This window comes from Condylura cristata, unplaced genomic scaffold (assembly GCF_000260355.1).
Source record: "Condylura cristata isolate star-nosed mole 26May11 unplaced genomic scaffold, ConCri1.0 scaffold00001, whole genome shotgun sequence".
NCBI classification, from domain to species: domain Eukaryota; kingdom Metazoa; phylum Chordata; class Mammalia; order Eulipotyphla; family Talpidae; genus Condylura; species Condylura cristata.
Genome location: NW_004567102.1, coordinates 34,248,439 through 34,272,775, shown reverse-complemented (window position 1 = coordinate 34,272,775; position 24,337 = coordinate 34,248,439). Strand labels below are relative to the sequence as shown.

At 38.3% G+C, this 24,337-nt stretch overlaps 1 protein-coding gene across 1 annotated transcript in view; it reads left to right on the top strand.

Moving 5' to 3' along the window:
- Nucleotides 1-247: 247 nt before the first annotated feature.
- Nucleotides 248-24,337, top strand: part of UBE3D (ubiquitin protein ligase E3D) — a 106,641-nt gene continuing 82,551 nt past the window's right edge. The window contains exons 1-4 of the mRNA XM_012720487.1: nt 248-340; nt 7,213-7,409; nt 10,046-10,136; nt 20,834-21,065. Of these exons, the coding sequence (XP_012575941.1) occupies nt 276-340; nt 7,213-7,409; nt 10,046-10,136; nt 20,834-21,065 (585 nt within the window). The 5' untranslated portion in view covers nt 248-275. The remainder of the gene's footprint in view (nt 341-7,212; nt 7,410-10,045; nt 10,137-20,833; nt 21,066-24,337) is intronic.

Genomic DNA, 24,337 nt, shown 5'->3' with positions numbered 1-24,337 from the left:
ATTTTTAAGGTCATTGGGGGGAGCCAAAGCACCAGGTTGCACCCAGAAGAAGCAGACGGTTCTGCTTTTCCCTGTGTCTCTCAGCGCTCAGTTTCGAGGAAGCTTGGACACCGCTCGCCGCGGTCGGCGCGCTCTCCAGCCAGCAGGCGGCGCTGTGGACTGGCGGGCGGACGCGCTGTGGGCCCGGCTGCCGGCGCTCTTCTGCCTCTGCTGCCCAGCCCCGCGTGCAGGCGGGGTGGTCCAGGTTCGCTAGAACCTCGGGCTGGGTGCACGCCATGGCGGAGACGCGCGTGTTCCTGGAGGTGCGGAGACAGCTGCAGAGCGCGCTGCTGATCGTGGGGTAAGGCCAGGGGTGGGAGTGGGACCCTTCGGCTCAGTGTCCAGCGTGCTTTTCTGCTACCGGGTGGTCTCCGCCTTCCTCCGATACAGCGATTTTTACCTTACCGCCAGTTGCTTGGAGCATCTCCGTCAAAGTTGAAACCCTCTCCCTTTCTCCTCCACCCCCCTCATATAGTTCTCCTGAACTGGCAGTCTGCACTTTTGAGAAATGCAGCTTCAGCCCCAACACTCATGCTGAGTCAGAACTTCATATTTTAGCACGTTTCCCAGGATTCAGATGCATTTTTAAGTTTGAGACGCAATGGTGGGAAAACACTGTTGATGGTTCTGGGCGTTTCCAACAAAACTGCAAAAAAATGTTTTGTTTACTTGTCGGGATCTATGTTATAGTATCAGTTCTAATGTGTGAGCTTCCCGCTTTGTAAATCATCTTCTTTGTTTTCTCTCCCGCAAACTGCTTAATGTATAGAAACTGACACAGTTATTCAGTAATCGTGTGGACAGTAAACAGCTGACAGAGGCTGTAGACTTCTCATTGCGGCTCATTTTTTAATTTACATTGTGAGTTCCAGTGAGAAGTCTGCAAACGTTTAACTAGTCATTCATTATACAGACTTCCAGGAAAAATATTCTCAATTGTTTTGTTTTGCAGCCAGTAATGGTTCCACGAGCTCCCTCACATATTCCCTTGTGACTGTTTCAGAGTTAAGTTAGATTTTAAAATCCTTAAACTATTTGGCACAGCGCCACGCTGAGGTGAATGGATGCTTGGCTTTTCCTCTTCCCTCTGTATCAGCCAAGTACCAGAGTGTGGCAGTTTTGAATTTGGCATAAGCACTGAATTCAAATCCTATCTTCTCCTCAAGGATAGAATCTTTAAATCTGGATAGTTTAAAATTGTAAAATGGAGTGTTTATTGTCCCTTTCTTTCTCAAGAGTTCAGATAGATAGCTCCAATTCTGGTGCACCTTGCAGGGTTTTAAGAACCCAAGCCTTATAAAAGACAAAACAACCTCCCTACAGCCTCTGATACAGTCTTCCCACCTAACATCCCCAACCCCACCCCAATCCTTGCACTTCTGCTTTGCTAGTTTTATCCTTAACGTCTTTGGCTGTTAAGCTTTATCACCAATTTCCCCACATTGTAAAAGCAACCACTTTTCTGATTTCATTCTGAAAAGATAAACTCTTGACATTTCTTGAACTATTTATACAAGGATTCACACATTATACACTTTTTTTCTTTTGGCTGAATCTTGTCTTTATTCAATCCTTTAACTCTCAACCTATGTTTCTATGTACATACCTTTTAAAGCACATATTGTGTGGTAGCTAATTCATTCTGACAATTTGCAAAGGATTTAAATCATGAATATAAGTCATTTCTTTAATGACTTCAGCATGGATTGAGATGGTCAGTTTTTTCCCTTTCCCTTTACAAATCTGTGAATTGCATTAGATGAATTTATATTTAATGGAATCTTAGCATTCCATGGGATGAAACTTTGCCACTCTTTATTCAATCCACAGATGTTTATTGAGTTTCTATTCTAGTGCCAAAACTCAGATTCTAAATGTTGAAAATACAGCTGTGAACATTAAAAACATCAAAGGCCTTATTGTGCTAAATGGTGGTAGTGGGAGCACAGCACAAAATATACAAAATAAATAAACTATATGTTCTAGTGAGTAGAAACAGGTACCTGGAATGGGGTAGTCAGGGGAGAGAAAGACATAGGGAGAAAAAAAAAATCATGCTGTCTTTTTTCAAGTAGGAAACTAAAATTTGAATAATAAACTGAAGGAGATGAGGTATGGCCTACTAGTGCCTGGGAGGAGACTTTCCCTGTGAAAGAACTGCAAGCACTAACGGGAGCCTAGTTCAGAGAGATATGGGTATACCGGAGATCCCCCAGTGGAGGGTCCCACAGTGGCATGCAAGTAAATGTTTAACATACCTGCTCCCCAGAACAACCAGACAAACAAAGTAATATAAGAATCTCCAACCAAACGAAAGAATCTCCCTGATGTGCACCTACTGCAATGAGGTCAACTGGTTGTACGATGCCTGGAATTTTAACTACTCACCCTTGTGTATCAGTGAGTCATACTGACCATGTAGTGGATATAAGTGGTCTTGGCAAAGTCACTGGATAGTTTTGAAGAGGCTGTCACACCTAAACAGTTCAAGTGAATTGTAAAAAAAAAAACCCAAAGTATAAAATATGCTGACAGTGAAAGCCTCAAAACTTTGTTTTGAAACAATCAAACTTGAGAGTTGCTGTTATTCCAGAATACTTTACTTTGGCTTCCCTATGTGTAATTACCGGTTACAGGTTACAGTTCCCCAAACTGAGAAATATATTACTAAATACCAACCTTATTCGGTTATCCACATAACATCTGTCATAGCAAAAGAATCCAGCTCAGAAGCATGCATTTCGTTATTTCCTTACCGAAGTCTCTCAATCTGGAAGAGTTCCTCATTTTCTTGGGCTTTAAAAATGCTGGCACCGGCCCTCCCTGGTGGCGCAGCAGGTTAAAGCACTGCACTGAGAAACTAAAGCCACTTCCGCATGAGTTCGATCCCCGCCTGCCCCGGAGGTGACCACATGGCGTGGCAGACCTCTCCTGACCCGCCCGCTGCTCCCCTCAGCAGTGTACTTCATCGATCTGCCTGTTCTGCTTCCCGCTCTGTCTCTGGTGAATCCTCTTACCCTCCGTATCTCTGGCCTGTACCCCAGTTCTGTATGAATAAATAAATCTTTAAAAAAAAAAAAATGCTGGCACCTTTGAAGTGATAACCTAGTTACTTTGTAGAAAATTCCTCCGTTTGGGTTTTTCTCTTTTTACCTTCAAATTAGATTCAGGTAGGAATAGCACAGATGTAATATTTAGTTCTCATTGCATCCTGTCAGGAAGCACATGATTTTGATTTGTTCCATTTGAGCCCTTGAATCAGGTGGTGTCTGTCATGCTATTCCCCCAGAAAGTTACCTTTTCCACGTAATTAATGAGTCTTAATATTCCTTGAGACTATTTAAGTATTCTGTACCTCAATAGCCCTTCATCACATTCATTTATTTATTTACATCGGTATGGACCATGTTCCTATGTTAATCAATGGGTTACTTTCTGCTAAAATTATACCACATGTGGCCAGGGGGGTCCTTTTATGAGACTTTCTGTGTCTTTTTTTTTTTACATGTCCCTAGCCATTCTTTGATTTCTTCTTCTCTTTGTTGCATAGCAAGATGGTCCTGGCTCATATTCTTTTCCTATTTCAGCCCTGGATGTAATAACTTTTCTCAAAGAACCCTGATATTTTTTTCCTTATTATTTTTGAATGACAACATCCTCATTATTTACTTGGCCAATTCCCTTCTGTGTAACTAACCTGCTGCTGCATCTTTTCCACTTCTCTTCCCCTGCTCACTGTGACTCTTTCCTCTCCTGCTTGGACTCTGCTATGTGCTGAATGTTTCTGTCCCTTCAGCACATGGAGCTGTAACCCCCAATGGTCCTTCGGGAAATAACAGCTTTAGATGAGGTCATGAGGGACTTCCCATCTCTGTGTGAGTGCCCTTGTAAGGAGGGGCACCACAACATGCTTGCTCTGCCATGAGAACACTGGGAAGGTGGCCATTTCAATTTAGAAAGAGGGGTCTCAGCAACCCCAAGTCTGCTAGCAGACTTGAAAATTCCCAGTCTCCAGAACTAGACAAAATTAATGTTGTATAAGTATTTTGTTACAGGCACCTACAAAAGCAAGTTTGAAACCCCACACTGAACTGCCCCTGGTGCTCCTCTTAATTTCCTCCTCACCCCTTCTGGCTGGTCCTCTTGGTAGAACCCTCCTGGTGTTGCTGGGGTACTCACAACCATCCCACACCACTGTAGCTCTCCCCGACCTGCACAGATACTACCTTGTTCAGCCCTGTATGATTTGCCACACTTTTTAGGATGGGAAATGGAAGGAAAGTGGCAAGCCAGAGTTGGGGCATGAGTGGGGGCTTGTGTACCCAGTAGTATCTCTGAGGTGCTTCCAGATACCAGCTGCACAGTTCAGTTTGAAAATCACTGAAATAGCAAAATGGACACAGTGTGTATTTTAGAGAAGGGTCAGCAAACCCGGATCTAACCTGGTGTCTGTTTTGTTACAGCCTAATAGCTGTAATAGAAATAATTTTACTTATGTTAGGGTTGTTTTATAAAGATGCAAAGTAGAATATACAACAGATACCATACAGGCCTGTAAAACTTGAAATAGTTACCATTTCACTTTTTGAAAGTTTGCTGACTCCTGATTTAGAGGATCATTATTTCTTAAAACTTGACTTTCAACTCAAAAGTTTTGTAATAGGGTGGTCCCCAGGAAAAGGGGGGGTTCCAGGTTCCTTGCCCCACCCAAAAGGAGGGTGGAGCTGAGGCAAGAACTGAAGAATCTGGAGAGGAGACTGAAGAGGAAGGAAGTAGGCTAGAGAGCCAGAAGGAGACCTGAGGGAGGCACATAGAGCAGAGAGACATGTGAAGAAGTGGCTCTTGTTTCTTGGTCCTGGACTGGGTGAAACAGACGAGTGTGGGAGACCCATGAGGAGGTTTATCTTCATTGTGATTTTGCTCTTTTCCTCCCAGACTGGTATTGCCATTTTGGTCCCTGCCCGAAAATGCTTTAGGCCTGTGGTGAGCTTTCAGGCTTTGCTTTGTGCCGATCCCTTTTGGGTGAACTTTCACCCACGAGGGGATGGATAACTTTGTTTGATTTAGAAACTATATCCTTTTGTCTTTTCTGTATTGCACACTAACTGCATTAAAGTTCCCTTCCATTAAAGATCTTATATGTCTTGTCTTGATGCAGTGAATAGCAGAACCTATTTAGAGCAGACAGGCTTGGGGGTACAGGGGTGTCTTCTCCCTGCCCTGTAGCAGATTTGGCACCCAATGTGGGGGAGGGAACCTGGAACCTCCCCTTTTCCTGGAGACCACCCTGTTGTAGATGGAGTTCCCAGAAAAAAAAAAAAAAAAACAAACCTCAGGTTCCTGATTTTCTCTTTTACCAGTGAGTGTAGCGCTATGGGCTTTGAAAAGGAACCAGCAGAAAAATCTTAGTATTTTCTAATGCAAAATAACACATGACAGAAGCCTGCACTTAGGTGTCCTCTACCTCAGGGCCACCCCTACTCTCCACCTGGGGAGAACCTGATTGCCGTGCACCCTGTTACAATGCTAAACATTTTTGGCTTTGTGAGAGGCACGTTATTTGTTTCCATCTCTTCTGATGTTGGTGCTTAGTGGGTGGAGACTGTTTTGTACTCTTTATGGTCTATATTGAGCGATTTGTGTTGGTGTGGATTGGATTAGTAAATCCTTTCATGCCTCATATTAATACATCACTAAATTTTTTTCTCCGTTAATTTTTTAATTCTTACATTTGCAATAGTATGTAAACTTGGGAGGTATATCTTCATCCCTGTGTGTGTGTATATACTTCGCCTCACCCACCACCAAAGTTCTAGGGCCATTTGTACTATCAGACCAGTCATACCCTTCCTCTCACTCCCTTCCTTCCCCACTGGTAACCAGTATATTTTTCACTCAGTAATATTTTATTTTGCACACAGTAGATCAAAAAGTTGTATTTGTTATGTTTTGCCAGTTATTTGCACTGATTATTTGTATTTTACATATGGGAGAAAGCATTTGGTATGTGTCTTTAATTTTCTGACTCACTTCACTTAGCATAATCAGCTCAAGTTCAATCCAAAAGCAAGATTTCCTTTTTTAATAGCTAAATAGTATTCAACCAAATATATCAAATCTTCTTTATCTGTCAATGAGGTTTAGGTCGTTTTCATGTCTTAGGCTATTGTGAATGATTCTGCTTCAAACACAGGAGAACATGTGTATCAAGGAAGCTTTTCCACACAATCCTGACATCCTTAGCAAAATCCTTTATATCAAGTAATACTTTACTTTGATTTACTATGTGTAAAACAAAACATTATTGAATGCTAGTCTCAGAAGAATATTTCACTTATATACCCATTCATTATTCAAGTAGCATTTACTTAGTGCTTGGCCTATGACAACCGCTGGACCCTCCCAAGAGCTTCCACAGAAGCCTGTACCAGGAAATACCAGGAAATACAGTGTTGTTCACATACAGTGTTGCTCCCTTGTTCATTCCTTTTTACTTGCTTGTCCCCTACTTTGGTAAGGGTGGTGGCAAAGAAAATAACCTAATGGTATTTCCAGTGTTTGGCACATTATAGAACTCAAAAATGATTGAATGAATGAGTGAGTCAATGAATGTCAAACCATGCTAGTGGCAAAGGGGTGCAAAGATAAAGAAGGCACTGTCTTACACTGAATTATCTTGCTAAAAAATATTTTAAAGATCAAGGGTGAGTTGTACTGCAAACCCAAATCAAATTGTGCTGGTGGATCCAAGAAGCTGAAGTTGGGGAGACAGGTGGGAAGAAACAGGGAGCACAGCAAGTCGCTTAAAAGAACTGCAGAATTTGCAAGCAGAGTGGCTCTAGGAGTGATCCCAGGAAGGTCCAGGGTAAGTAGGTGGAGGAAACATTAAGATAGGAGACTGGCAGGAGAGAGCAGCTCAGGAGAAGCAACAAGAATAAAAAGTAAATGCTGGAACTTCCATCTCGCTACGACAATGCAAAGTACTCTCTAATCCGACCTAAGTTAGTGTGTCACTATAGATTGGGGTCCATTATCAGTTTGCTGCCTTTTTTCCGGGGTGGTAACTGAGGGAATCCTATTGAATAAGAGTGGAGAGACTCTTAGCAATTGTTTTCTTTCATCAGATGGTTTTCATCAGTCAGAAATATTTTTTGTGTTTTATTTGATTATCAGAGAACAGAAAGAAGAAGGTCTGTCGATGGATATTTCCATAACGCCGTCCTCGCTCCAGATGAAAACCCCAGACAGCTGCACAGAGATCAGCCTTCCAGCAGAGGTCAGGCTTGTACCTTCTTCCTGCCGGGGGCTGCAGTTCGTGGCTGGGGACGGAGTGCACCTGAGGCTGCAGGCGCGGGCAGAATTCAGCACGAGTAAGATTAGCCCTCTCTGCATTCCTTTTTTATGATAAACCAAAGATGATTTTTCAGTTGAAAAGCTGAACTTTCCCTAGATGAAAATAACTGCTCCTCAATGGAATGCAAATCTGGGGATCAAGATCTTGGACCTTTATCAACTCTGCTCGCTATTATCTGTCTGGAGTTGAAGGTGTCACTTAACTTTTCTGGGCTCTTGTTTCCTGCTTTGTTTTTTAGTGCTCTTTTCCTGCTTATTTTTAGAGCAGTTTTAGGTTCCTGGGAAAACTGAACAGAAAAGTATAGACTTTTTCCATGCACTCCCGCTTTCAACTCTTTAATTATAAAGATCACCGGCCTTACAGAGTTGATGTGAAGGTTAAGTCAGATGGCAGTTATGCAAGAATAGTTGATTTTAAAGCATTACAAAGAAATGCATTTCTTTTACAAATATTCTCTCATGTTAGGCGGGGAGGCATTGATACAAGTGCTGGAGTTGCAGAAGTGAACAAGTGAGGGAAAGTCTAATTTTCTTATGGAACTTAAGGACAGGCATTGAACAAATAAGGTTTTGTTTTGTTTTGTTTTTGTTTGCATAGAAGAATTGGGATGTTGAAGGGGGGTGGGGGTGGTGGTGAGAGGATTCACCAGAGACAGAGTGGGGAGCAGAACAGATGGGTCTACTGAAATCCACTGCTGAGGGGAGTAGTGGGTGTGACAGGGGAGGTCTGCTGGGGACATGTGGGTCAGCTCCCTGGCCCAGGATAGAACTCCTGTTGCAATGGCCCCCAGAGCGTGATAGAGCTGTTTTGTTTTTTTTTTTTTAAAGCTTTATTTATTTATGCATATAGAACTGGGGTACAGGCCAGAGATGTGGAGGGTGAGAGGATCCACCAGAGACAGAGTGGGGAGCAGAACAGGCAGATCAACAAAGCACACTGCTGAGGGGAGCATCGGGCAGGTCAGGAGAGGTCTGCCAGCCATGTGGATCTCCTCCAGGGCAGGGGGAATCGAACTCATGCGGAAGTGGCTTAAGCTTCTTAGTTCAGTGCTTTAACCCGCTCTGCCACCAGGGAGGCCCTGATAGAGCTGTTTTTAACCTGGGTGCCCCCCAGAGAGGCCCTACTTAAAAAATTTTAAATCAAAAAACATTGTTTTCCTTTTAACTGAAGACAAGATAAACTAAATGTTAAGTGTTGGTATGCATGTATTTTCATTCCTTGCTTTGCTGTTTCTTTATATTGTAAAAACATTTTATTCAAATTCTGAAAAGGAACTTGTTCAAAGGCCTGATCTGTAGTGCATGAAAGGGTATGCAAAATAGATTCCTCAGTAGCTAATTCCTTTAGAGCTTTCCACATAGTAGATAGTGAATAAATATTTGCTGAATGAATAAATAACAGATGTGTACTGATGTAAATGAAAGTATTGTGGGAAGTGACTTGTGAAATTTTTTGCATTCTATTATATTTTTGGATTTTTTTTTAAGGTTGGCTTTTCAACTCTAAGGTGTTCTTTAAGGACTTTAATAACATATTCTTGCACTAATTTGAATATAAAGTAGATGCGATCACGAGCCTTGACATGAACTGGACTATAGTAAAATTTGATGTTGTACAAGCATTGGACTAATCCCTGCCACTGTACAGAAAATTCTGTAGCTGAGCTAGTGAGTCACCGGCTGGCCTGCAGAGGGGAGTGTTTGACTGAATAATTTGTTTTATTGGTACTGAAAAGAATATTTGACTAGTTTTATCCAGGTCTTCCTATGTGCTCATAGATAATGAACATTGTTTCCTTCACCTTAGTCCGATTAGGATTGGCAGGTATTCCTAGAAATTAAATGGAAGGATTTTTAATTGTCAGGGATTATTGTTTCCAGCATCAGGATCTTTAATCTAAATACTTACAGAGTAACAGGATCTAAATTCAAAATACTTGATTCTAATACATATGGCCTCATGTCCTTAGGTTAGCTTTGTAGATAAATATTTTAGTGGGGTGAAATGACAGTTTCTTTGGTAATGAAGTAATGAATGTATGAATGTGCAAAATAAATGTTTCCCTACAGCTTCCATCAGAAACTGTGGTTGCCCTTGAAATATGGAATTCGAATTCTTTTTAGGAACAATTCCATTTTCAGGAAGCTGCCCCATAAGGACTAGTATCAATATTCATTTTGTTTGTATGTACTGGTAATTTGCAAGTTGGACATAAGTCAAATAAAACTTAATATCAGAGCTGTATTTACTAGCAGTCACACTGATGAAAAATGATACCTAAAACATAGCAGAGGAAAGTTGATGATAGTGAAGATCAATGTAGTTAGTTAGATGTAAAGGAAATACCTCCTTTTCTCTTATCCTTAATGTGTTCTTAGCATGAAAGAAGTAACCCTACAGTGTGTTGCATGGATATATATGGCCAAACCCAGCTTTGAGATGCTCAGCAAAATCTGTTGTTTTTGAAGTGTTCACAGAATTTATTACTAGTTGAGTCATGGGAAAATATTAATTAAATGCTTACTTCTAAATAGATCATAAACAGTGTTTGTGTTGATAGTAATTTGTTTTGATTCTTAAGCTCTTTCAGTATGTTAATATTAGAGGTTTGCCCAAACCTCTAAGATTTGCTATTTCATTGGTTTTCTTTAGAACTGACTTCAATGTTTAACCAGAGCTCACAAGCACAAGAATGTTGGACATTTTATTGCCAGTCCTGCGGTGAAGTCATAATAAGGGACAGGTAAGCAACATACTTAACACTGATTCATTCTGGGTCTGGCAGTGGTTTTCTATCAGAATTCGTGAATTGCCAAGGGAGCAATGCATGACCTTAAGATGAGAGCCAGCTTAATGTCTCTGAACATCCTCAGAACTCTTAGAGAACAAACACAGAGCAATTAGATCTTCTCAAGGTGGCAAAGGGAAACAGTAGAATTCTGGCTTTAAGGGAGGAAGATTGTGTTGGTAGAGAGCCTGTCTCCACCCTTGAAGTGCCTTTCTTCTGAGAGGAGACATGAATTCCATCACCAGTTTTACTTGTCATTTTGGTGAATGACATTTTCCACAATAAGTGAATTTTCTAAGTAGAAGCAGCTTTTGCCGTCCCACATTTTATTTGAACCATTTCTATCAATGCCTTTCTAAAAGGATTTTCTATTTCCCTGCTTATTTAAACAGTATTTATAGTGCACATATTAGCCTTTTCTCAGTGATTAGGTTAATCCTGTAACCTGTTCTTGTGATGTGCTACTGAGATAGGAAGTTCTCTTTGTATTCCCAAATTGACTCCTCTAATTATTTTCTACATTTTTTTTCTTCCTTCTCAGTCTCCTTGTTTCCTGTGTACAAACTCTTTCCCTGAAAATTTCAGATACTAGTCACTCATGGGCTGGAAAGAGATCACAATCGTATTACTGTTAACAAGATTTAAGGAAAGAATTTTGAGTTTTGGGTTAGATGTGTTTCCTCTGAGAAAAGTGCTGAAACTTGTATGTGAGTGGATTCTTTTCCATATTGGAAACCTGGTCCTTGTCCAGCTGTCTTTGTCTCAATGAACTCTACACCTCCACTTGGTAGTGTGGAAACCTGGTGATTTCTTGGGTTCTTTCCTGTTCCCCCATTTAGAGTCAATCATCATATACTTTTCCTTTTCAGCATTTCTTACCTACGTCCACTCTCCTCCATCTCCAATGCTACTACCTCAGTCCAAACTACTATATCTTCTTACCTATTAAGAAGAGTAACAGTAATACTGTTGATAGAGCCTTATGCACTCAGCCTTGTTCTAGATTCACCTCCTTTGATCATTCTGTGTTACTGCAGCAGCCTCCCCTGTTCAAACTTCTTCAAGACACCCCATTTCTTTTAGGATGTATTCCACAAGACCTTCACATGTCACATTGGGTCCTTGCTGTGCTTGCCTGATTACCTCTCCACCTCTTTCCCAGACCTCCATCCTTTCTCCCGGAAAACAATTATTGATACACATTCTGTTCACAGCTCTAGTAGTGACCAGCCTACAGGCCCACAGTCTCTTCATCCTTTTCTTCGCTCTAGGACTTAGTGAAAAAAGACTCTGTCTCCCAGAATGTACTCTATACCCCAACTTCCTCCAGTTAGCCCCATTCCTAAACTCTGCTGACAGACATCTCCTGCTGGGAGCATCCCCTGTATCTGCTGTTGGTTATATATACCTCTAAGGTTTATTTGTGTCTTTCAATAAAGCTGTAGACTCTGGGGATGGAGAGTCTTACTGATTCCTGCAATCCTTATCCCCACTTTAGAGCACGGTATACTGCAGTGATTAGAAATGCAGGCTCAGAAGCCAGATGATTTAGATTAACAGTCATTCTTCACTAGCTGTGACCATAGATAAGTTACCTCACCACTCTGGGTCTCAATGTTCATATTACAGAAACATAGATAATAGGAGCTACCTCATAGGATTGCTGGGAGGACCAAATGAGTTTCAGTATTTATAACAATGCCTAGCACATAGTAAGCATTCTGTCTGTAGTAATTACTGCTACAATTATCGTCTTCATAATCCCCAGTATGAGGCACAATGCTTAGTGAGTAGTGAGGTTAATACTTGCTGAGTTGAATTAAATAAACATTGGAGTGTTTATTTGGGCCTCCTACTAGTGTTTCTTCCTTGCTTTCTTATTTCTCACAGTATCCCAGGTAGATGAAATTGAATAAATTTGTTCTGGAATAAGTAGAGGGTTGTGAGTGAAGCTTCTTCCCGATGGTTATCTCAGGTTAGAAAGATGGTGACTCTAAATGTGCTGATGAAGGAGAACGTCCTTGCTCAGGTTATCTAAGAGCGGCAGTTGCTGCCGGACACACACTGTGTCAGACCCATTCAGCCTGAAAGATTCAAGGGCTCCCAGTTTACACTTTAGTTCAACCAAGAAACGTTTTCTTCTCTTAGTGTATTTCATTTTGTTTGAAATTCACATGAAGTTTCTGAAACAAACATGCCTGTACAATAAATAGGTGACCTAGGAGGTATAGTGTGAAAAAGTTATATTCAGTGTAACAGCATGTCTGGTGCTGGGTGCAGAAAGGATGTGCTCATTTGTTACCGGCTGTTTTCTGTTTCATTGGAGAAGGATCGTGGATTTGAACAATCATTACTTACACTCTTGGAAACTGTATCTTCTGTTTTGTGTCAATCCTTTTTATGATCATAGAGTTGGCAATCAGAGAGTTTAACTATGGAGAACTGCTGCCCTGTTCTCACCCTGACAACTGGGAGACCACGTAGCATAAAGGCAAGAGCCAAAGAATGGAACCGGCTACACCACCAGTAAACCTTGTCCCTAAGGCCTCGGCTTCTTTTTACGCCCAGCAGTTCCTATTTCCCAACTTGTCAGTTGAGTTAGAGGATGTAACATGATGATCGTAAATGCTCAATAAGCTCATTTTAATTGGTTTTATAGGCTCCTTCCACTCCCTTTTCCAAATTGTAAGATTCTTTAGTGTTTCACACATTTTGGATTCCAGTGTCAATAGTTTTTGGTATGCCAAGGAAATGTCCAACATTTTCCCTTTTTCTTTCTGAGAAAATAAACAGTGGACTTTGCCTTACATAAGCAGGGTTTACCTGAAAGCCTTTCCTATCTCACCTGTGTATCTTGGTATGTTTCTATCTTTGAATAATAAAGAGAACTCCTTAGTAGATGACTCATTTACTTTCATTTCACTCTCAATCAGCAGACAACCCCCACAGCTCTTTCTTTTGTAGAAAATGTGCTTCCTCTAGTGGACATCATGTTCACTGTTTAGATTAAGCCCATGGTCCTCTCATTTATTTCAGCTATCTATTTTATATTGATGACAAGGCCATCTTCTGCACTTGTTAAATTGTAAGCAAAACCAAGAGGCGTGTATGTGCTAAAATCAAAATCTATGAACTGTAAACATCTCTCCAACATAGCATACTGGGATAGGTTGGCTTATCTGTTCTGGAAGCTCCTCTGATAAGAGCAGTGGAGTAAAGCTACCTGCCGTGCTTAACAGGTAGCTTTATTATCTAGGAGCAAGTCATTTTATTGCTCTGGACCTCAGTTTTCTCATTTGTAAAATAAGGAGATTGGACTAAATAAACCTGTAAGTCCTATCAGTATAAAAATGTGATTAGTGAACCTCATAAAGTTGTACCTTTGGTTCTGTGTTTCATGATTATCTAGCACAGGACAAACACTTGTTCATTTTTTAAATGAAAAAAGATTCTTGTCAAGAAAATTATAGAAATTAGAGGACTGCTTAATCTGTTAAGATTCACTAGTGGCTTTTAGCATTTCATGACTCTGGGACACACAAAATCTGTTAATTATAGCAGTCTTTTTTCTTAGTTTATGATCACATGTTTTTAGGCATTTGTTTCATTTATTTAAAAATGAATAATGCTTCATTTCTTTCCTTTTTTCCTTCATTTCTTTATAATAAAATCCTCCAACTAACAAATTTAGCAGATTTTTTTAAAGATTTATTTATTTATGCATGCAAGAATTGGGATATAGACCTGAGGTACAGTGGGTAAGAGGATTCTCCAGAGACAGAGTGGAGAGCAGGATAGGTAGATTGACTGAAATACCCTGTTGAGGGGAGCAGAGGGCTGGTCAGGAAAGGTCTGCCATGCCATGTGCGTCCTCTCCTTGGAGGGGATCGAATGCATGCTACATCCTCTCCTTGGAGGGGATCGAATGCATGCTACAGAGGTTTAACCCCTTGTGCCACCAGGGAGGGCCCTCAGCAGAATTTTTTTGTAAAAGCAATCTGAACGTATATTGATTATGAACTTCTTGAGACTACCAGGCCCTAATTTCAAGCAACAATAATAAACTATACATCTTTGAGAATAGTGCCAGACACAGCTAAGTGATCATTGTATTTGGAATTTGTGATGTCTTCTCAAAATATATTTACATCAGGAATGATTTACATCAGTTGGCCAAACAAACTTTTCAAACATAAGTCTTTTGATTTCTCGTCTATTTGGTGTCCTGAGGACACCAGCAGAGTTAGTAGTCAGCCCAGCAGCTCATGAGGTCATTGAAACTCTAGAAGCAAACAAGCAGAATGGACTTTATGGAAACATAAGAAATATAAGACTATCCAACCAATTGATTTGTTCATAGTGCAGACCAGCAACAATTGCAGTCTGCAAGTAGCTGCTGCTATGAATATGGTCACTTTTCCATAAAAGAGAATAAAGAGTAAAAAAAAAAAACTAAGGCATAATTTGGAATGTTGGTAATATTGTACAGCATTTGGAACCTAAGAGTCTAGTCATACTATGCACCTAATGCTAATAAAACACAAAGTTAATTTCATAGGGTTTATAGAATATCAGTTGGATAATGTCAGCTGGATTTATCTTAATTCCACAAGCCATATTTTAAGCTTTAGATATTTGATGTAATACTTAATGTCTACTTACTTATAGCCCAATATGTAAAAACTCCATGTTATTAATTTTGTTGTTGTCACTGATTAATGGTTGATTTTTCACAATAAGGGCCATTTCATTTTCTTGTCTATATATTTAAATTTTAAATAAACATCATCAATCAGTAGCATTTAATATTTTAAGTATTTTCCCCAAAAGTATATGCTCTATGATACATTAAAAATAAATAGCAAATGTAAATTTACTATAAATAATGGTTGATACTCATAGAATATTAATCTTAGAGAAAACTTAAGGAGTCTTTTTCCTCTTATTCTCAGCTTCAGCAATTTTTTTTTTTTTTTTTACAAACTACCTTGAAAAGAAGGTATCTATTGTATTTCAAAGTTCTCTTGGGAAGTAGATCATATCAAAGCTTCAAGTTTTTTTTTTTTTTTTTTTTTTTTTTGCTAGATATACTTTCAGTATGTCGATGATTAAAATACATCTTTTGTTCCAAAGGTTTTTTTTTTTCTCCCCAAGACATCAGAATAATTTCTTTCTGCTGTAAAAACACTTTTATCTTTGTAGTGATTTGTGAATTAGGTACTTTCTTGCTTCTGATGTCTCTTGTAGATAGCTATGGGATATATTGTAGCTTTTATTCACTGTGCTGTGCAGTCAAGTTAAGTTTGAAATATCATATTTTGAGGTACTGTGCATGAAATCTTCCAAGCTCTTTAAATCTAGGTGTGATTTTACTTCTGTGATCATGTATGACATTTTGCCATTGCTGTCTTTTGTAATGTGTTGAGAATCTGTGCATTAACACTACATGTAAGATGTCAAGAGACAGAGAATCTTAATGATTGATTGAGGGGCTTGATTAGACCTCACTGCCACTCTAAACAGGTGTTTTTGTTTGCTTTCTTTGTAAAAATTCAAATCTAACCTATCACTTAAAATTCTATAATGCTTTTCACCTACCTGTAGAACCAACTTCCTGTACCTTAGATCGGCATGTAATACGCCCCACACAGTGTCACCTTTCTGCTTTCCCAGGCTCCTTATCTGATGTGCATTCCCAGAAAAGGAACTCTATTCCATGGGAAAGAGTTTCGCTCTGGAGCCAGGAGGACCTGGGGTAAGACCCTGGCCTCCATTTACCACCCCTGGTTCTGAACTTGTGCAGTCAGTTTATTCAAGATTTCTGAACCAAACTTTCCTTTTCTGAAACAGTGAGGGGGGAGGAAGGGGGAGTTAGGTGGTACTTATATGACAAAATTGTGAACATTAAATGGAACAAGGTATGTATGATGCCCACGAGAATTCTTCTGAAGTTCACCTAAATATGTAGACTCATAACACCATCATGCAACAATTGTTGCCAGCTGACTAGCAGGACAGTGTCAGGGGTTCTTCAACAGAGGCCTTGCAATCCAAGCAGCTGAAACAAGTAACAGCTCACACACCCATTTGAGGACTTTTGCCTCTCCATATAGTGCCAGGTATAAGGTACAAGATCTCTATGAGGCATGTATGTACAGGAGCTACCCTTAGAAGAATCTTGATGTCCTAAGGAACAATTCTTTGGCTTAGTTGCTAGAGTTCTCCATATGAAAGTGCATTCAGGGAAATCCAAAGCCTACCATTCTCATGGGATATTTATAGCTCATTTGTGCTTCTCCCAGTCCAGATGCAATTTACCAATCAGGGATCATTTTTTATCAGAAGCAGTGTTGCCTAGCAATATAATTTGATGCCTACTATCTACCTGGTTTCCAGGGGAACAGAGCTAGGTGGTTAAACCAAAGGTCAGATTCTCAAGCAGCAAGGGAAAAGGTTTGTTAACCCTTTCATCTCAGGAAGCAGAAGATTCAAGCAGGGAGCACACACATCATAGTTATCAAATTACACCAGAATTTTAATAAATACTAACTTGATTAAATATTTAAGAGTTTACAATGTGAACCAGAAACTAAGCCCAACACTGAGAAAATGTGGCAAGTGAGAAGGTATGGTGCTTGTCTTTATATTTTTTCCTCCATTTGTTATGCCCTTAATTCCTTTCATTTCCTGAAGAACTCCTTCCTGTTTATCCTTCAGTAGGCAATTCAAGAAAGACATTGTCTGTTCTCTGAAGTCCATGTGTACTCTGCTAGCAATTTGCATTGCTCTGAATTAATGGACTGGGTTTGGGAATCCCTAAATCCCCTAAAATAATACACAGATTTTGTATACATGTAGGAATATGTACTTGCAGAAAATGGTTTAAGTCTTCTTTAAATTCTCAAATGGATCTGTGCCATCTCCTGCTTCCTAGACACCCCCAAATCTTTCTTAAGCATTTATTATAGTATGATTTTGTTATTTGTTTATTGATTTCCATTTTCCACAAGAACATGGGTGCCTTGAGAAAAGGGACAGTATATATTAACAATTTGTGTCAGCTGAATGCAGAATTCATAGTAGATTTTTGGAAAATATGTATGTTGAAAGAATTGCTTCTTAATATTTTTATAGACTTAGTAACTTGAATGATGCTACTGGTGTAGCATTTCCTAATTTGAAAGGGAAAGTTCTTCTGTTAAATGAAATCAGCATTTTTGTTCCTAGCTTTGTCTTCTGAAGTTATATATTAAATGTCTACACCCTTCTCGATGTTAACTGCCTTTTTTTTTTTTTTTTTTTTTTTAAGATTTATTTATTTGTGCATACAGAACTGGGGTACAGGCCAGAGGCTCATGGGCGGTGAGAGGCTTCACCAGAGACAGAGTGGGGAGCAGAACAGGCATATCGACGAAGTACACTGCTGAGGGAAGCAGCGGGCGGGTCAGGAGAGGTCTGGCTCGCCATGTGGTCTCCTCCGGGCAGGCGGCAGGCGGCAGGCGGGAATTGAACTCATGCGGAAGTGGCTTCAGATTCTCAGTGCTGTGCTTTAACCCGCTGCGCCACCAGGGAGGGCCTGTTAACTGCCTTTTTATGAAACTCACAGTTTATTGGAGAATCAGAAAAACAGTTAACATGATTTGATTATTCACATCTTAAATATTTTCATTTAAAACATGTAAATGTACATTAATTTACTAAGGTGTTATTGTGAGACCAACATCTTTTGAGTGTGTGTAATAAAAAAATGTTTTAGTGATAATATTAAATTATTTTTTTATTGAGGTAACGTTAGTTTCCAATACTGTTTGTGACTTAGAGGTATAGGATCTCCCCCTGTGGGTGTTCTTACCCCATCACACCCACCATCAAGGCACCCACAGTCCACACCACAGTTGATTCCTTATCTCTGTCACAAATCTACACTCAGGTTTGTAGGTTTTGTTACTGGTTTTATCTGACCCTATGTTTTGTTTCTTTATATTCTACATATAAGTGACACCTTCTGGCATTTATCTTTCTCCTTCTGGCTTATTTCACCTGGAAAAATCCCTTCCAATTACACATATGTTATTGCAAATGGAAGAGTTTATCTTTTTTTTTTTTTTTCTAAGATTGACTAGCATTCCATTGTGTTCATCTTCCTGAACTGCCCATCTGAGTACTGAAGTGCCCATGTTTGGGTACTTAAGTTGTTTCAATAACTTGGCTATTTTAAATGGTGCTGCAATGAATTAATGTTTTGTATCCTTCAGGTAGTTATCTAGTAGTGGGACTTCTGGGTCAATGGTGGATCCATTTTTAATATTTTCAGAAAAACCTTTGTGTTATTTTCCTTAGGGGATGGACTAACCTGCATTCCCACCCATGGTGTGCAGGGGTTCCTGTTCCTCTACCTCCTCCCAATACTTGTTTCTGAGACCAGTACTTCTTGTTGAATATGAAACCACTTTCTTGTCACTTTTTTCTTTAAACTGAAGTTTTCTTAAATATACTGTCTACATTTTCCAGTTTGGGTTTCTTTAAAGTGCAATGAAAAGTTAGATATTCTTCAAGTAACTGGATTTCAGAGTTCTTCTCAATTTGTACTTTTCCTTCCTCTCCCTAGTGTGCTATAGTTATATCCCCAGTTATTATTTTTAATAACTTGCTTTCATCATTTGACATCTGTAGTTTTCAGAAGAATAGAAACTCACATTGCTTTGATTTACATACTATTTGATTAGATTACATAGCTAAGATAACATGTATGAGTGGCATGACTCGCTTGTCTCTTGGATCAGTGATCAGAGTGGAGAGTGTGAGCACGCAGGGAACTTTAAGCATTCACTTAGCCGTGGGTCTTAGGAAGACTAGAAGCGTATTTCTTGTCTCAGTTTTTCTGAAGATAAATTATTTCAAAAATTCTTCATTATCTTGCCCAATCTTCTTTTCCCTCTAGACTATGGATTCTCCTACTTTATAGTAGAAAAGAAGTAAACCATGTTTGGCTTTTCTCCTGGTAAAGTCTCAGATGTGCATTTTCCAGAAAAAATAAAATAAAATCTTAAAAGAAAACTAGTGGCAAATGGAAAAGTTTACTTAGTTGTAAGAATGTACTAAGCATAAAAAGAAATGGGAAAGTAGAGCTTAATTTCTCACCCTGTGAGTGTGGTCTGAATTTAATGATTTGTTCCCAAAGAATAGAGTATGCGAAAGGAGAAACAGTAGTTGAGGTAGTGGAGAATCCCAGGAGATGCTCCCTTACTCAACTGATTAACATCACAAATGATATATCATGTTGATAGAATATCCCCTCTGATATGACATGAAAAAAGGGTACTCACCTCTGTGGTATTCCTTTCCTAAACCCATACCCCAGTTGAATCTTGAGAAAATATTAGACAAAATCAAAATGAGGAGTATCTACAAAATACCTTAACAGTACCACACAAAATTCTCAAAATCCTGAAAAATAAGGAAAGACTGAGAAACTCCTACAGGCCATGGGAGATAAGGGAGACTTGATGATGTTATCAGACAAAACAACATTTTATCATAGTTGATCCTGGAAAAGAAAAAAAGAATTTAGGAAAGGAAAACCATAGAAATGCAGATAAAACCTGTAGATTTAACAGGTTTTATGATTCTGTAAGAACTTAACATTAGGGAAGCAATGAGACCTAGCTTTGCCATTTTGTAACTTTATAAACCTAAAATTCCAAAATAAAATTTATTTAAAAAAGTAATGGGAGAAATCACCAAGGAAAGTACTGCATGATTTGAAAGTGAAGAAGAGTAACTCAAATTAAAAGGCAATCACTATAAAAAATCTTTGCTTGTATGATAAAGAACTAATATTTTTTTGTATAGAATCTACATTTGCAAATTATTAAGAAGCTATAGCTACCTCATTGGAAAGGAATTATTGATCATAATTCACAGGAGAAACACAGCAACCAGTAAATATAAAAGCAGTTCAATCTTACAAGTTATTAAAGAATTGCTGATTAGAGCAGAATTGAGATCTTTTTCCCACGTTACATGGAAAAAAAATGATAGTATTCTAATCTGAAAAAGGTAGGTAGAAGGTTGTAGATTGCTACAGCTGTTCTGGAAAACAGATTTCTAATATTGGCACTGGATTTTAAAATACACATCATTTGTATACTGAGAAGATTTTTCTCCCTAGCAAATAATCAAATATACACCCAAATTTTCTAGTAGAAGTATTCTTTATATCTTTGCTGATAATGAGAAACCTAAAAAATATCTAACTGTGAGGATATGATCTAGAAGGTTTTGGCAGACCTATGGATATTAAGCTCATGATTAATAATTTTAATTCAACTAAATAAAACAATGACAGCAAAATATAGTTAGTGCTTTTTTTCTGATCCCAGACTTTACATAAATGTGTACCACTGTGTCTCTTAGAAGGATGGCAAAGAAATCTGTTACCATGTCAAAAGTAGTTACTTGTTCTTGGCCAGTGAGTAATGGATGACTTGTTTTCTTGATATCTCTGCATTTTCAAAACTGCCTGTAGTAAGTAAATATTACTTTTGTAATGGGGAAAAGTTAATATTGCAAACAATGAGGTTAATGAATTTCCTCTTCCATGCTGATTTCCATTTTGTTCTGTAAAATATTGTTTCTTCTCTTTCCATTAGGAAGCTCCTTAGAGTGCTCCCATTGCCAAGTGAGAACTGGGGAGCTCTAGTTGGAGAATGGTGCTGTCATCCTGATCCCTTTGCTAATAAACCACTTCATCCACAAGAGAATGATTGTTTTATTGGAGACTCTTTCTTCTTGGTGAATTTAAGAAGTGATTTGTGGCAGCCAAACCTTGAATTAACCTCAGAAGAGATGCACTGTGTTTCTTCAGAGAACCATTTTAAATTGGTAAATTATCTTTACAATATTAGTACTGATGTAGTGGTTGACTTAGAAACTGGTTTCTCCATTCTTAATTCAGGGCATGTTACACAGCTATTCTAAAGGCTGAAATCCATTGTTTTCAGCTGCCTCTATCTTCTAGCTCTGCTCTATAAACACAGGAAGAGAATATGGCCTTAAACCAAAACAGTCACAAGGGCTGGAGTAAGAAGGAAAAGATTTCTCCATGGGTAGCATTGGGAATGTTACCATTTTACAAGCCAAAATGCTCTACACTCTTGTCTTTAGTATAATATTCCATAATCTGTATGCATTTTATCTCTAATGAAATTCAGAGTGTTCTCTTGCTCCAGGATATCCTGGAACGCAGATAAACCTCAGCATTTTACTGTCTGTCCTTGGTTTAGACTTGCTGGTGTCATAAAAGCAGATGCCATCAAGGAAGAAGAGGAAACAGAGGCGACCAACTGTGGAAATAAAGCTTGTGCCACAGGCTTTAAGTTGATGCTTTGACGTGAGGTCAGGTGGCTATTGCCATTAAAAGTTGCTTTAGAGAGAAGGCAATTTCCTCTCACTGCAGAAAGCAAGTGGTTACCTTATTTTAAGTGGAAATCAATGACATTGACTTGACTCTTGTGAGAAATCATTCCCTTGATGACAAGTCAATGCAGATGTGATTTAAAAAGTAAAGAAAATCATTGCTAGAGAACCTTCATTTTAACATATGATTATTGGTAGGAACAAAGGCAGTGTGTGAAATTTCATTTAGTGTTCATTTAATTATTTTAATGGGAACTGAGCCATATCAGGATATAGATAACAGTTGGGCAGCTTTTTAGGCTGTAAGTTAATTATAGAAGTGTTTTCTATTTTGATGGAGATGAAGGAAGTTCATTAAATATCAAAGTTAAGTTGTAAGTTAAAATTATTTAAGCAACTTATCTCTCACCATAAATAGAAATTCCTTTTCCTAACTGTGGCTCATTTTGTTATAATGCCATAGACTTCTATATTTTTAAAAGATAAATGATAAGCTAAGATGCTTATGTAATAACTAAATTTTAACCTAGATGTTAAAATGAAATTTTATTATTTAAAAAAGATTTGTTTATTTATACATACAGAACTGGGGTACAGGCCAGAGGTGCTGGGGGTGAGAGGATTCACCAGACAGTGAGGAGCAGAACAGGCAAATCTACTGAAACACACTACTGAGGGGAGCAGCGATTGAGATAAAAGAGGTCTGCTATGCCATGTGAGTCACCTCCGTACCGGGAATTGAATTTGTGCTGCAGCAGCTACTATAGCTTCATACTGTTGTGCTTTTAACTGGTTGTGCCACCAGGGAGAGCCTAAAATGAATTTTTAATGTAAATTTTTACACTGGTATTTTACTCTTCTATGTGTCTTAACTTTTAGTTTTATGATTAAATTATAGTTAGGAAAACTTTCGGAAGGTTTGATGGAAGAGGAGCAGAGAAAAGTTAAATAAGAGAAATCACAAGTTTTCCTTTTTAAACTGCCTAATAAACTTTACGTAAATGTAGAAATACATTCACATTTATGTCTTTGCTAGTTATATAATGCCATTAACAAAAATTTCTCTTAATTGTTAATAACCATCCTATGTATTAAAGAAAGACCCTTCATATTTAAACATTAATGGTTTTTTAGTATAAAGGTGACTATGAGAAATTACTGCTGTGACAAGCCATGGTTGGTAAGAATGTTTTTAAGTTAGCCTAGGTGGATGTTTTACTTTAATTGCATATTTAGCTATTGAAGGAATATGCCTGTGACCAAAATAGTAACATAAATTTGGAGGGCTGCTTCAACAGTACTCTCAGGGCCCTTGTGGGAACACATCTGCTCTGAGCTTTTGCAAACCTATTTCTCATATCACCCAGTCTGGCCATCTAGCAAGGTTCTGAAATGTCATATATGACACAGCATCCTAATGGCATCTCTTGGGAAACATTTTTTTGCCCAGCAATATCAAGGGTCTTTAGAAACTGAAACAACACAAAGGAAAATAAAACTGTGGACAGGAGACTAACCCAACTCGGGGAAGCAGTGCCATCTCTCAGATATATTGATTTAATTAGTTAACAACAATGACTTTCTTTGATGATCGCACTGTAGCATTCTTACACTGTTAGGCTGATTCATTGCACAACTTACTTTATTATATCCTTTAAACACAGGTCAAGCAAAATGCATTACAAACCAGAGTTTCTCTTAAAACAAAATTAGAAGTGTTATATTTTAATGTAAAAGACCTGATTTTTAAAATATCCAACACCTATTATTTCCCTCAATACTCCTTGGAGTATATAGTACATTATTTACATTTCTGTTAATGAGACAGTCTGTATCTCTGGTTTTCTAGAGATAACTGTTGTTCATTTCTTTTTTCTTGCATTTGTTTGTCACCTTGAGCTATTTTTCATGTCTACCAACATCATTAAAATTTTCATCCTAATATAGACTGATAAAGATGACACCTTGACCTTTTGTAAATGTATAATATTATTATAGACTTTGTCACACTTGTAACTTTATTCTACTATTTTATTTTTTCAATTTAAGAAGACAGGTTTATTAGGAAAAGGAGAAGAAAATAGAGGCACCTGCAAAGTCATAGGTGGGCAGGAGAGCTTTCAAATGTATTTTATTTTTTCAAGAACAGATGAAATTGAACTTTAAGTTAAAGTGGGCAAGGATGACTAATACCTTTTTTTCCTTCCTGTGGTATTTAGCAATAATTTATTGCTTTTATTAATTTGTGTCATTAAACCCATAGGAGTGTCTTTTGTATATTCTCAGAAAAATGTGTAGCTGAATTTTATAAACATTCACAAATGTAGACAAAATATACTTTAAACATTTAAACAAGTCTTGATTCATGGAATGTGCCTCATCTGCCCTTTCATTATTATTATTATTATTATGTTTGCTCAGGTGCTTTAAAGTAAGCCCCAGGTATTATTTCATCTCTGTAAGTTTTAAGTATATACATAGAGACAAACAACTTCAGCATTGTTTTCACCACTGACAAAGTTGACAGTTACTTTTGATAATATATGACACCATTATATGGATTTTACAAACTGTTTTAGAGGTATCTTTTATTGTTTTTTTTTTTAAATCAAAATCTGTTGTTTTAAGCAATTTCCTTTTTTTACTGGTAAGATTTGAAAAAATTATGACTACCCATGTCTTGAAAAGGTCAAAACTTATTTTTTAAAAAAAACAGCAAAAAATAGTCCTCTTTTCCT